This window comes from Myxine glutinosa, chromosome 5 (genome assembly GCF_964187855.1).
Source record: "Myxine glutinosa chromosome 5, kmMyxGlut1.1, whole genome shotgun sequence".
Taxonomy (NCBI): Eukaryota; Metazoa; Chordata; class Myxini; order Myxiniformes; family Myxinidae; genus Myxine; species Myxine glutinosa.
This window is the reverse complement of record NC_136265.1, coordinates 3,103,933-3,119,666: the sequence shown is the minus strand read 5'-3', so window position 1 is coordinate 3,119,666 and position 15,734 is coordinate 3,103,933. Positions and strand designations below refer to the sequence as shown.

The 15,734-nt window shown below is 42.6% G+C and overlaps 1 protein-coding gene across 2 annotated transcripts in view; it reads right to left on the bottom strand.

Moving 5' to 3' along the window:
- PGS1 (phosphatidylglycerophosphate synthase 1) overlaps positions 1-13,949 on the bottom strand; it is a 39,200-nt gene extending 25,251 nt beyond the window's left edge. Inside the window, exon 1 of one of the 2 annotated variants that reach the window (XR_010984636.2) lies at positions 13,664-13,941. Coding sequence is in view for 1 of the 2 variants with exons in the window: in XM_068117960.2 (XP_067974061.1) it covers positions 13,664-13,833 (170 nt within the window). In the remaining variant the exon portion in view is untranslated. Of the gene's footprint in view, positions 1-13,663 lie in introns of both variants that reach the window. The other variant, XM_068117960.2, reaches the window with a different exon arrangement.
- Positions 13,950-15,734: the final 1,785 nt, after the last annotated feature.

The following is a 15,734-nucleotide window of genomic DNA, read 5'->3' as shown; positions in this document are numbered from 1 at the left end:
CATTTTAACAATCAGTTTGTTTGAGTTTCACACTGAATGTAAAACGTAAAGGTAGAGCATAGGGATTGTCATATATGACAGGTTCGACGATATGTTCAGCATGAACGGCATATAAATAAAAATGGCAGTGTGTGGAGAGTCAGCCGCCGTACTGCCGTAATGACATCAGACGTAATCACATCACCCTGTCATTTGACCAGATCCTCAGCTCTGATTTGTGTACATTTGAGGGGACGTACATACATACATACATACATACATACGGACGGACAAACACTGTTCTGGATGACTTTTCCTTTTGGGCTACGCCGTAAAAACCCAATAAAGGCTTACCAATATGGCGGCCCGCCATCTTGGTCAGCCCACTGCCACTCGCTGGGTTCTTAAACCGCCATTTTGTTTCGGCCTACTCAAACGTGCCTTGCCTTGGAAACACGATCGATCATCATTACATAATTGAAGCATATCATCAAAATCTGCATTCGGATATGAGGATTAGATGCTGTAGACTAAACTAAAGGTTCCAGGGAACCTGAACTCAACTGGTCTATATCAATATGGTTAGAATATGCATAATAGAACTACAAACGATATAGTTTATATGTGCTAAAGAGGTACAGTAACGTTAAAGGTATCTCATGTTTAAACAGGAAACTAGAAAAAATTGAGTTTTAAGTGAGGCATGAAAAGTAAAACTACAATTACTTTTCTCAGATTTCAGACTTGAATTTATTAACTCAACTGGACTATGTCGAGCTGAGTTTTTGTCGACACCCAGTGTCCATCGTCCGTCTGTCTGTCGTCTGTCATCTGTCGTCTGTCATCTGTCGTCTGTCATCTGTCGTCTGTCTGTCGTCTGTAAATAATTCGATGTCTACGCTCTAAAAGTCACAAATATTGATAAAATTTGATGAAACTTGTTATGCAGCATCTTTAAGACATAAACTAGTTTGGGATTGCATTGGGGCGTTGCACGCCCAAAAATGGGCGCGGCAGGGCGGCCATATTGAAAAATCAATTTTTGTCAAAATTTTTTCTAGTTTCCTGTTTAAACATGAGATACCTTCAACGTTACTGTACCTCTTTAGCACATATAAACTATATAGTTTGTGGTTATATTATGCATATTCTAACCATATTGATATACTGATAGAGTCCAGTTGAGTTCAGGTTCCCTGGAACCTCTAGTTATATGTGTTGAGGTTTGTTACATACCGTCTACACACCAAGTTTCAGCCTTCCTAGCTACATTACGAAGTACCAGATTGACAAAAATCGATTTTTCAATATGGCCGCCCTGCCGCGACCATTTTTGGGCCTGCGACGCCCAAATGCAATCCTAAACTAGTTTATGTCTTAAAGATGCTGCATAACAAGTTTCATCAAATTTGATCAATATTTGTGACTTTTAGAGCGTAGACGTCGAATTGTTTACAGACGACAGACAGACAGACAGACAGACAGACAGACAGACAGACGACAAATGGACGACGGACACTGGGTGTCGACAAAAACTCAGCTGGACATAGTCCAGTTGAGTTAATAAATGTTCAAATCTGGAGTGAAATCTGACAAAATTTCCCATATCTAGGGATTTTTATAACTAAGTGAACATATATATTCATCTATTTAAGCGAGGCTGTCAGTCTCATTCTGGGGTTAGTTTTTATTTTATTTAACTTAATGATTTTAACTAAATTCACACTTCCATGGGATCGGGTGTCACTCCATTGTACCTGCGATCTGTTTTTAAAATTCCTCAGCCATTTCAACCAGAAGCAATCAGCTTGCTATCGCTTGCCAAGCCAGCCGTTCCTTATCACCCATTTCGTTGGAGTGCTTGCTGGAGTGCTTAATAGTCCTTGAGCCAACCGGCCATATTTTGAAGTGAATGCTCCGGCGGGGGGAGTAATTCTCATTATGATTTTCCATTAGACCAATGTCTCAAGTGTCAGAAAAGGTGTGATGGACATCTGAGAACGGTAGCTTAGTGCCCGGATGGACGCCATCTTTGAAACCACCCAGCTCGAAAATGCCCATTTGGTGGGGTACATTGTTGCACGTGTATCTGGACTTCTATACTAGCTATCGATGTGCGGTTGACGACTAAATATACGTCCGATGTGTACCGTCTAAATAAAAAATAATATGAAGCATTTTGTTTTAGATTAATTATTATAAAAATCAATTATCGAAAAAAAATCATATATTTTTCAATATTTTATTATTAGACTTGTACTTTTTTTAGTGAAACAACACTGGTATGATTTTCCAAATTATGCATTGTGCTACACCGTTTATCTGTCTATAAAAATAACTCAAAAACTAAAACACATCATCCACCACGAGTTTACACAAAAAATATATGAAAAGGCATGCACTTTCCACAAACCGAAACTATGTCAGTTGGAATTTCCCGCCGATAATCAACCCACAGAACCCAGTGCCGAAAGTGACGTCAGTCTATTCTATATCTATATTCTATATTCTATATCTCAGTCTGAGATTTGTTGCGGTGACCTGATTAATTTCTGAGGGGGGGGGGGGGGGGGTGGGGTGGGTGGCTTAAGAACTAAAAGTGAACATGTTAGATGGCGCCACATACAACTCTATTATAGAGTTGTATTGTGGCGCCATCTAACATGTTCACTGACTTGGATGAGTATGTCTATGTAAGCTGGCGAGCTTTTCGGATATCGGAGTAATCTAACGTCAGTCTTTTTGTTCTTTCAGCTGAGATGGCCGGTGTCGAGGCGAAACGGGCGAAGATTGAACCTGAGTCCGGAACGTGCATCCTGTGCAGCAAGAAGTCGCCACTCTCTGAACTAAGCAAGGCAGCGGGCAACAGTTCTTGGAAGACATTGTGTGACGCAGCCGCAGTTAGAAACTTTTATCCAATTCTAAAGCTAGTCCAAGAAGGCGCAGTTGAACTTCCTAATATTCCAATATTATACCATAGGGCTTGTAGATCAGACTTCACTCACAAAAACCACCTAGCTACTTTGACCAATGCAGCTAGAAGTTCTTCAGTTGATACTGGCGATGCGGTGCGACGGCGATCATCACGGGAAGAGACAGGATCAACTTCAACGGTCTACGATGATAAATGCATTTTTTGCCAGCGTGCTTCAAAATTCATAAAAGGCAGTCGTACCCGTGAAACAGTTGTCTTGGCTGTTGAACTTCGAGCAGATAAGACAATAAGAGATGCTGCGACAGCTCGCAATGATGAGAGAGTTTTGGCATTGACTACACGAGATATGGTTGCAGCTGAGGCTCACTACCACTTCTCCTGCTATAGAAACTACACACGGCCCCAAAAACCTCAAGTAGAAACTGACATTGAAGATAATATCGAGAAAAAAGAAATGATACGATGTATATTCAATTTCATTCGCACTGACTTGTTCTTGAACCCGAGGATTGTTCCAATAGTTGATGTTGCAACAGATATCCTGTCTTCAGATACATTTTCAGTTGATGTTCGTGACTCCATCAAGAAGAATCTGCAGCGCACATTACAAAGAGAGTTTGGAGAATCGCTCATCTTCTTCAATGTGAAACACCGTGTATACTTGATGCCCGATAATCTGACAAAGCGAGAGATTGCTGCAGAGTGCGTAAACCTGAAAGCAGAAGTGAAAGCATTTGAACGAACGGACGGTGAAAGTAACATTGTGCGTGCAGCTACTTCACTGCGACACCAGATCAAAGATGCTCATTACAATGAACGTTGGCCGCCTCAGCCAGCAGAACTCACTTCAGATTACGTGAAGATACCAGATTCTCTTCGTGTATTTCTGCATACTTTGATTTGCGGGAGTGGGGGTAGCTCTGCGCGTGCCGACACACTGGTATGGTCGATGGCTCAAGATATCATCAATGCTGTACACCGGGGTACCATCAGAACATCGAAGCATGTCCTACTTCCGTGGGTCATGAAAACGCTCACCGGTAATACAGAGGTCATCAGAATATTGAATCGACTCGGGCACGGATGTTCGTACACAGTTCTGGAAGAAATCGAGACAGCGCTATGCATAGACAAATTAGCAAGTGTGGAGAAAGATACAGTACCACTTCCGTCACATGTGCACCCTTCGGTCCCGACTGTATTAGCATTCGATAACATCGACAGGCTAGAGGAATCGCTGAGTGGTGGCGGAACATCGCATCGCGTCAACGGTATCATCGTCCAACCGAAGTCGCAGTCGTGTTTGCCGCCCCAACCTCCATCGGCAGTATCCAAAGCAGATAAGAAGCGATCTATCCCGTCATCCAGCGATTTAGTTCCAATATACAGCGGTGGGAAACGAGAGGGCCCACCTGCAATCAAGCCTGCAGATCTTTCTGACACTCTTGCAGGCGCAACATCCCTTGCGCAGCGCCGAAATCACGTATGGATTATGACTCGCATGCTGGAACCATGCGACCAGACAATCAGTTCGTGGACTGGTTTCAACATCATGACTAGAGATCGTGTTCAGGTGACGGAAGATGTAGTTGGCTACCTGCCGACTATAAACGCGCCTGCCACAGATATGGCAACAGTGCAAGAAATCCTCAGAGAAGCTCTGAACATCATGTCATCACTTCAGCTTGAGCGTATACCGGTGGTGCTAGACCAGGCACTATTTGCTAAGGCGACCGAAATAGCATGGAAAGATGTCGATCGATATGGAAGAATCGTGCTCATGATGGGGAACTTCCATACCATCTGTAACTTCATGTCGAGCATTGGGAAAATGTTTGGAGATGCAGGCCTTCGGGATGTAGCTGTTGAGTCAGGAGTAATCGCTGAAGGTTCCATCAACAGGGTTCTGGAAGGCAAGCAATACAACCGTGCTGTGCGACTCCACAAGTTGATGTACGAGGCACTAATGCGCATCATTTGGAAGGGCTTCCAGGTGTGGATAGAAAGCAATCATCCTGACAAGGAACCCCAGATTCGAAGCACTGACCTCAAAATTCGCAGCATCAAGGAGGATGTTTGCCACGAGACTCTCGCTGCTGCTCTCGATGATGATTCATGTGTACAGAGCTTTGACATGTTCGCGAAATACCTACATTTTCTGCGAACCAAACATGGAGACCTGGCTCGCTTCTGGATGATGTATATTGATATGGTAGAGACCCTGCTGGGGTTGATTCGTGCGGATAGAGAAGGCGACTGGATGCTTCACTTGGCTTGTGTCAGAAGAGTGATCCCTTGGTGTTTCGCAATGAACAAGGTGAACTATGCTAGATATCTACCAGTGTACTATGCACAGATGACGCAACTCCACGAAAAATGCCCCGAGTTGTACAGGCAAGCACTCGAATGTAGCCACGAGGAAGCAGACACGCGTATGTTTCTCCACGCAAAGCACGCCGCTACCCACTACAAGACGATCATCTTAGTGGCAGATGACACCGACGTTCTGATCATCAGTCTTCATCTCAGCAGAACCATCGATAGTCAGCTCTTCATCAGACGAGGAACAAAGGTTCGAGTCAGAATGATCGACGTTGGAAAGTTGGCTGCGGTATTGGGGTCTGGAGTTTGCAGTGCATTGCCAGGGCTTCATGCATGGAGCGGGTGTGACACTGTGAGTGCTCTGGCTAGCCAAGGAAAGATAAAGGCTTTGAAGCTTGTGCAAGCGAATGAGCTGTATCTTCAAGCATTCACAGATCTGGGATCTTCGTGGAATGTACCAACAGACGTCTTCAATAGCATTCAGGCCTTCACGTGTCAGCTGTACGCCAAGAACACGAAGATCGTCGGTGTTAATTCGCTCCGTTATCACATGTTCTGTGCAAAGAAGGGCCAGATCGAATCTGGACAATTGCCGCCTTGTGAAGACTCCTTGATGCAGCATACGCTTAGGGCCAACTATCAGGCGGCTATCTGGCGACGCAGCCTTGAAAACCTACCAGACGTCCCAACATCATCAGCAGGACATGGTTGGGAACTCGATGATGGCGGTTCGCTCACAATCCGATGGATGGCGGATCTACCAGCTCCAGATGTCGTCTTGAATCTCATCTCATGCACATGCAGAAGGACGTGTCGACCGTCAGATTGCTCCTGCATACTGAATGGGTTGAAGTGCACTGTTGTGTGTAAGCTGCAGGGATGCTCCAACATGGTGCAGGATGATGCTATCGTGGCTCAGGATGCCAATGACTCTGATGGCGACTCTGATGATTAACTTTGTGTGCACTGTATATTGTATAGCATATGTTGTTCTCTATTATAATGCAGGCCAAATTGCCTGAAAATCTTTATAGACAGATAAACGGTTTAGCAAAATGTATAATTTGGAAGATCATACCGGTGTTATTTGACTAAAACATGACATGTTCAATGATACCTCCGCTTGCTTATTAGGAATATACATCGTATGGTGTTAAAATCAGCTCCATACGTCTTTCCAAACTCTAGTAATGAATAATTAATATAATTGGCGGCCATTTTGAAATCCAAGATGGCCACCAAAGTGCAGATTTCCTATGTAACAATTTCCGCCTGCTTATTAGATATCGTATGGTGTTAAAATCCTCTCCGTACGACATTCCTAACTTGCGTTATCGTCAGAATAGATAATGCCAGCGGCGGCCTAAGTCATTTTATGCCTCTTTACATTTATTTGTTGTAAACTCGTGGTGGATGATATGTTTTAGTTTTTGAGTTATTTTTATAGACAGATAAACGGTGTAGCACAATGCATAATTTGGAAAATCATACCAGTGTTGTTTGACTAAAAAAAGTACAAGTCTAATAATAAAATATTGAAAAATATATGATTTTTTTTCGATAATTGATTTTTATAATAATTAATCTAAAACAAAATGCTTCATATTATTTTTTATTTAGACGGTACACATCGGACGTATATTTAGTCGTCAACCGCACATCGATAGCTAGTATAGAAGTCCAGATACACGTGCAACAATGTACCCCACCAAATGGGCATTTTCGAGCTGGGTGGTTTCAAAGATGGCGTCCATCCGGGCACTAAGCTACCGTTCTCAGATGTCCATCACACCTTTTCTGACACTTGAGACATTGGTCTAATGGAAAATCATAATGAGAATTACTCCCCCCGCCGGAGCATTACTTTTGGTCTGGCTCAAGGACTATAAGCCGCTTCGTGAGGGCTCTTAATTAATTAGTCACAAGGCCGGGGAAGTTTAGGTGTGTTATAATAACCTTTTTGAATATGATTATTTTAAACTTAATTCATACTTCCATGGGATAGGGGGTCACTCCACTGCATGCACTAGCGTAGCGAGGGAGGGGGTGAAGGTGGCAGCCACCCCGAGCGGCACTTTTGGTCGGCCAAACACCGCCAACACCACCTGGAGACGTGTTTTTTTGAATGAAACGTTTTTAGCAAATGAACATTTATTTTATTTCTGCACACGTTTAAAAAGTAAATGCGATACGCTCGACAAGCTATTCATCTGAACCGATTTTCAAAACTTAAACTGCAGAATTGAGTTGAACAGCAGTTCCAACCGCTAAACCAGAAAGCATCTGAAAATGTAAAGCGTGCCCGTGTCCGTTTGTATTCAGACATCTTTTTCTTCTTCTTCTTCTTCTTCTTCTTCTTCTTCTTTTTCCGTATGCTCAAAATAACGAAAACAGTTTAAAAAATACAAAATGAGAAATGATGATTTTATGCAGCCTTGACCTTTGAGCTTTATATCTAAAAAACCAATCTGCTTCTAGCTTTTGATTAATGAACAAATGAATTGACCAATTTGAAAATTCTTCAAATTTCAGGTCAATCGCATGAAAATGTATGATTTTATGTGACCCTGACCTTTGACCTTTTGGCAAAATTATTAATTTGCCTTCTCCATTTTCTCATAATAAGGCTTTGGTGAAAATTTGATGACAAAACTCAAATGGTAAAAAGGTTACAGCCCTGACACTGCACACACACACACACACAGACAGACGGACACGTACACACGTGTACACACACACACACACACACACACACACACACACACACACAGAGACACACACAGAGACACACACAGAGACACACACAGAGACACACACAGAGACACACACAGAGACACACACACACACACACGGGAAGTTACGAGGGGCGGCAATTTGACATCTTGTCCCAAGCGTCATTTTTTGCTCACCTGGAACAAAGTTCAGGGAAGCTTATGCAATGGCATGTCGTCCGTCAGTCAGTCAGTCAGTCCGTCCGTCAACCCCCACTCCTCCCCCCGCCCCCCCCCCCCCCAAATAGGTATTTGCTTTTTCCTCTGAAGCTACACACACAATTTCGATGAAACTTGACCACAACCTTCATCACCCGTGCTGTCGCAAAGTTGGTTCACGGCAAAAAAAACATCTGCCCCTTTGGGGGTCTACCGGGGGGGGGGCGGGGGAGGGTTACCCCACAAAAATAGTTATCCGTGCTTTCTTCTCAGAAACGACACACGCAATTTCGATTAAACTTCAACACAACCTTTATCACCCGTGATGTAGCAATGCTTGTTCAAGGCATTAGAAAAATTAGGGTCTGAGGAGATACATGGGGTTGGAGGAGGCGGTTGCACCCGAAAATAAGTATTTTTTTGTTTGTTTGTTTAGTCTTATGATTAATGTTAGTATGATTTTACATGCTGCTCTGTCTTCTAGAAACCATTCAAATCGGTTTAAAATACCTTTATAGTAAGGGAAACATATGAAAATCTGTTAACTAAATTGTTACCAAAAGATTTCTTCACCAATATGTTTGTAAAGGTGTGTAATAACATGTGTTAAAATGTCGAAGGTCAACTCCCGTGGGAAACCCAGAAAAAAAGCTGTTGAATTCGGGTACCGAAAAATTATTTTCGAGAATTTTTATTTTTTTTTATCGGCCCTTAAGTAACTTATGAGGGTCAAATAAGGGTTTTTCATGATTCTGAGTTGATTGTTAACATTTATATTTCACCACAGACACTCCTTTGTGGAAAAATAATTTCTAAATATATCTCATTTTCTACTTTGCAGGACATGGAGTCTAGCAATATGGATGAAGACGTTACTCCACCTGTGCTCAATTGCTTCATCTGTGCACGCTCGGATACACCAGCTGAAAGGCTCATACAGGCAACTCCAAAGGGATACTCAACTTTATTGAAACAAGCAGAAACTGTCGAAAATGTTACTGTTGTGGAACGTATGAAGGAGGCTCAAAAGGAAGGAAAACTGAGGTACCACCAGAAGTGTAAAAATGATCTGTACAACAACTTTGTTGCAACCACCAAGAAGTCAGCTCAAGCATCAAAGGCAGAGAAAGAGTCATCAAAGTTGAAGAGAAGACGCACTACTTGTGAGTTCAGTTCATCAACTGGCTGCAGTTCTAGAAGATCACAGTCAGTTGACCTCCTGTATAAGGATGTATGCATTCTTTGCAACCAGGATGTTTTGTTTTGGATGGATGTTTTGACAAGGCAATCCGTGTTCACCTCCTCATCGATGCAGCCATCTATCAACACATCATGAAACTTGCCTTCACTGAGGAGCGTGGTGACATGAAGACCTTCATGGAGAAGGTGGCTGATGGGAATATGGGAGCCAGACACTCAGACCCAGTAGTGCCAGTGTTTGAGCAAAGGTTTGAAGAAACCTTCAAACGACTCGCAAAAGGAGGAAGAACACCTGCACTCTGGGTGGAGTACCACCACATGGTAGATGTGATCAAGGTCTTTATCAGAACCGAGCGACTTGCAGACCACAATGGGCATCTGTCCTGCATTGTTACCAAGATGCTTCACATCTTTGCCGCTGCAGGCCATCATCAGTATGCCAAGGGCGCACGGCTGTACTGTCAACTCATGAAGGAACTAGAAACTTTGCCTGCTTACAAAGACACCTTAGAACGTCTCACTGCCCACGGGAACCACGTTGTCCGTTACTCAAGTCATGAGTGGTCCGGCACATGGTGTGACATTTGCATTGAGCAGACATTAATGAAGGCAGCCAAGTCACAAGGTGGACTGAGCAGAGGAAGAATGAGAAACAGTTTTTCTGGCCACAAATGCTGGGTGCTCACCCTCAGTCACCTGTCTGATGTCAACCGGCGGATGGAGGAGGACGTCAGTAAACATGTTCCAGTCCACAGAGACCTTGCCAAGACACAGATGAAGCGAGATGCAGAGGCAGTTGAACTTGCCCTAAAATGGTTTGAGGAGATGAAGCCATTCGACAACGATAGAGACAAGGAGTTGCTCGTGTCTTTCTCAACAGGATTCACAAGCACTGGAGATGACGCAGTCAATGCTGAGAGAGCAGCTGAAGTTGGGATGGAGATGCAGATCAAGCTGGATGGACAGTCAGTGACGTCGACCATGGATGTCAAGTCAAAGATAAAAGCCCTGTCATCACTAAGAAAATTTCCCTTGGTCAACGAGAAAAAGATTCACCTTGACTCACTAAAGTTGTTCAACCGACTGATCATTTTCGCCCAGCGGGATATGACAGTTGAGACAAGCTTACAGTATGAGCTGACTCCCTTCCCATTGTCCCTGTTCAGCAACAAAGATCAGAAGATGAACAAGGCAAACAAGGCAGACTTTTCAAATACAAGCCTGAAGGCGTTAACTGATCCACTTTTACCTGATCCACTTAACTGATTGCGATTTTCAAGTACATTTACCATGGACGAGATACTACATTGGGTGAAATTCGGTACAACATGTTCTCAAGGAAGGCAGCGGCAGGAGTGATCAAACCAGAGACTCTACCTCCAACAGAGGGTGCAGCTGCACAACATTCACTCCGTGCCTACCTGCAGACCCGGGACTGGATCCTTCTACAGAGCATGTCTCTGAACCCCAGTGACTATGGATGGACAATAGGTGCGCATGGGTATGAGCCAGTTCCAACACTGGACCCCACGGCTCCTGAGGAGCTATTGCAGTTCACGAGCTGTAATTGTCATGGAGATTGCAGCAACCGGCGATGCAGCTGCAAGAAGAATGGGGTCACGTGCATCTCGGCCTGTGGAGTCTGTAATGGCATTACATGCAGAAACTGCAGTCATGATGTTGTTGAGTCTGAAGAAGACATAGACAATGACTGTTGAAACTTCTGACATTGTGAATGAGAAATAACTCTTGAGTATTATATATGTATGTGAAATAAAAGCTACTTTGTGTGTAAATGTAAAAGTGAAAATATAAATGTTAACAATCAACTCAGAATCATGAAAAACCCTTATTTGACCCTCATAAGTTACTTAAGGGCCGATTAAAAAAAATACAAATTCTCGAAAATAATTTTTCGGTACCCGAATTCAACAGCTTTTTTTCTGGGTTTCCCACGGGAGTTGAACTTCAACATTTTAACACATGTTATTACACACCTTTACAAACATATTGGTGAAGAAATTTTTTGGTAACAATTTAGTTAACAGATTTGTGAAATATCTCATAAAATGCCCTTACTATTAGTAAGTGCAATATACTGTTTATTCTACCTCTACCAGGTGAGTGCCAGGTGTATTGCCCCTATTATTCCTTGATACCCCACTGCTCCACTATACCTGGATCTGCTTTTAAAATTCCCTCTCGACGATGGACCCAGACTGCATATTTTTGTGAATATGATTAAGCACCACTTGGTGAACGCGATTCAGGCTGCTTTTTTTTTTACAGTAGACAGAGCAGCTTTTTTGTTTCCATGTACCAATTTTTTCATTGACTAACATTTTTGTGCGATATAGTCACTCCCCCCTCCCCCCCCCCCCCCCCACCCGCTTCCTCGCTCCACCCTCCTTCCCTTCTCTCTCTCCTCCCACTCCTCCCCCACCCCTCCTCCTCTTCTCTTCTCTCCCCCTTTCCCCCTCCATCCTCCCTTCTTCTCTCCTCCCTCCTTTCTCTCTCCCTGAGTTGTTAGGGTTAGGGTTAGGGTTAGGGTTGTTTGGGTTAGGGTTACTACTGATTGAATGAATGAATGAATGAATGCATGAATATGAATGATCGTTTTAAGGCCATTTTCCCCCGCTAGAGTGGGGGTTAGCCTTGCAGGCCCCATGACAATCATGGTTCCCTGTTTGAGGCAATGTTTTTTTATGGCCGGATGCCCTTCCTGACGCCAGATGCCCTGACCTACTGATTACTGAATGTTAATGTAATGATGTTACCTGTACATGATTTAATGTTCTGAATGTTACCTGTACAAGATTTCATGTACCGTACTGAATGTTACCTGCACATGATTTAATGTACTGAATGTTACCTGTACATGATTTAATGAACTGAACGTTACATGTACATGATTTAATGTACTGAATGTTACATGGACATGATTTAATGTACTGAATGTTACATGTACATGATTTAATGTACTGAATGTTACATGGACATGATTTAATGAACTGAACGTTACATGTACATGATTTAATGTACTGAATGTTACAAGTACATGATTTAAAGTACTGAATGTTACATGTACATGATTTAATGTACTGAATGTTACATGGACATGATTTAATGAACTGAACGTTACATGTACATGATTTAATGTACTGAATGTTACAAGTACATGATTTAAAGTACTGAATGTTACATGTACATGATTTAATGTACTGAATGTTACATGGACATGATTTAATGAACTGAACGTTACATGTACATGATTTAATGTACTGAATGTTACAAGTACATGATTTAAAGTACTGAATGTTACAAGTACATGATTTAATGTACTGAATGTTACATGGACATGATTTAATGTACTGAATGTTACATGTACATGATTTAATGTACTGAATGTTACCTTTACATGATTTAATGTACTGAACGTTACATGTACATGATTTAATGTACTGAATGTTACCTGTACATGATTTAATGTACTGACTTACCTGTACATGATTTCATGCACTGAATGTTTCATGTACATGATTTAATGTACTGAATGTTTCATGTACATGATTTCATGTACTGAATTTTACATGTACATGATTTCATGTGCTGAATGTTACATGTACATGATTTCATGTACTGAATGTTACCTGTACATGATTTCATGCACTGAATGTTACATGTACATGATTTAATGTACTGAATGTTTCATGTACATGATTTTATGTACTGAATGTTACATGTGCATGATTTAATGTACTGAATGTTACCTGTACATGATTTAATGTACTGAAGGTTACCTGTACATGATTTAATGTACTGAATGTTACATGTACATGATTTAATGTACTGAATGTTACCTGTACATGATTTCATGTACTGAATGTTACCTGTACATGATTTAATGTACTGAATGTTACATGTACATGATTTAATGTACTGAATGTTACCTGTACATAATTTCATGTACTGAATGTTACCTGTACATGATTTCATGTACTGAATGTTACCTGTACATGATTTTATGTGCTGAATGTTATTGTTACCTGTACATGATTTAATGTCCTGAATGTTACCTGTACAAGGTCATTAGGGATTACGGTATGGCAGGTGTAATTATAATCATTAGACATTATATAATTATTTATATCCACACATTAATGTGAAGGCCTCACGAACCACAAGACATTTCGGGCCTAGCTGTGAGATGAGACACCTGGTGAGACGCCAGATCACTCAAACATGAAGCAAACGAGATGTGAAACGGGCGGTGTGAGCGTGACGCGGTTCGTCTCACCGAGTGGACACGCATGGCACAGGACACGACACGGGTACCCGTTGCGAAGCGACCGAGGCGCCCATTGGCGCCATTGCTCTGAGGGCCGTCGCCAGTTCGTCGTTCAATGGAGCAGTGGAGCTTCGTTCACGATCTCCGATAATCCCCGATATTTCGAATTTTAGTTGCATTTACAAGTTCATTAAAGTTTACCGGTGCACATAATCTACCTGGCTCATTGTGTAACAAATGCAGAGGAGGAAGATGAAAACACGTTTCCGCAAACAATACACCGCCTCACAAATATGAATGGCACGTATTCAAATTACGTGCAACCGAAACCAGATCTCGGGGAAAAACCACAAAGGCGAAGTTTGAACTTTATTCACATTTCTGTTCTGTGACGTTTGTTTTTGTTAGCCTCGTCTCTGATAGGATCTCGTTGTAAGGTGAATGTGGCGCTGTGACCTTCCTCGTTCCTGTGTTACGACCTGGCCCTGAGGTGGAGGGTTCCGTGTACGGCCTATTGCTCCGGACGTCCTAATGGACGTACTCGGGAGGCCAATGCGTTTCCCGTGTGCGGGTCGCGCTGTTTAAGCAGTCAGATGCGACTGAGCGGAGCTATCATCCGAATGCTGACGCAACTGTCCACCCCCACTCACCACTTTCAACACAGTATGCAAATATATGCAAATCGAGTAATGCCATGCAAATTCAAAATGGTGGAATGAATGCAAACTCAGGATAAACCATAACGCAGGATATGTAACCAAGCAACACAAAAACCATAGGAAAATCCCGCTCACATGTGGTGGTAAAGAATAAGTAATTAAACAAAGGCAGACAGGCGCCAAGACAATGCGGAGAAGATAATCAAAAGCCCCACCAGATATCCCTATCTTATCCCAAAGAGGGGGAAAGGAGCAAAATAACAAAATAATATTTGCCAGAGGGTAAAGAAGAATAATTAGTCAAAGAAAAAGAGTGGGGGGTGGGAGGAATTCAGGCCTGTTTGAGATGACTTCCAGTGGCGTCATCTCAGCCGCAGGCCCCAAAGATGGCGCCTTACCCCCTTTCTTTCTCTCTCGGGACGTGTCCTCAAACTTCACGAACCAACGGAGCAGAGTAATTCTTTCAACACCGGTAAATAGCACGTTGTTTCAGGTTGACCAAGACGATACTCAACGAGGAGCACACACTTCTGCTCCCTCGCTCTTTGTTACACGACGCCAGACGCACCGTGCCCTGGTAGGCCCATGTTACACATTTTGTGTGTGTGTGTGTGTGAGTGTGTGTGAGTGTGTGTTTGTGTTTGTGTGTGTGTGTGTGTGTGTGTATGTGTGTGTGTGTGTGTGTGTGTGTGTGTGTGTGTGTGTGTGTGTGTTTACCCCCACTGTTGTCTGGACTTGTCTACACAACCTCCGTGAATTGAAGTTCACAAACCGAGATTCCCTGGATTAACTTGGTGATGATTATGGCGCAAAGGAGTGAGGTGATGGGCACAATGACCTCCTCCTGGTGATGATCATGACACGAAGGAGTGAGGTGATGGGCACATTGACCTCCTCTTAATAATTATCATGGCACGATGGAGTGAGGTGATGGGCACAATGACCTCCTCTTGGTGATGATCGTAGTGTGCAGGACTGAGGTGATGGGCACAATGACATCCTCTTGGTGATGATTGTGGTGTGCAGGAGTGAGGTGATGGGCAAAATGACCTCCTCTTGGTGATGATTGTGGTGTGCAGGAGTGAGGTGATGGGCAAAATGACATCCTCTTGGTGATGATTGTGGTGTGCAGGACTGAGGTGATGGGCAAAATGACCTCCTCTTGGTGATGATTGTGGTGTGCAGGAGTGAGGTGATGGGCACAATGACCTCTATCGTGAACTACGCTATCATAAACACGTACAAAAGTTACAGAACAAAATAACATTTTACACATTTATAACAAAATAACATTTTACACATTTATAACAAAATAACATTTTACACATTTATAACAAAATAACATTTTACACATTTATAACAAAATAACATTTTACACATTTATAACAAAATAACATTTTACACATTTATAACAAAATAAC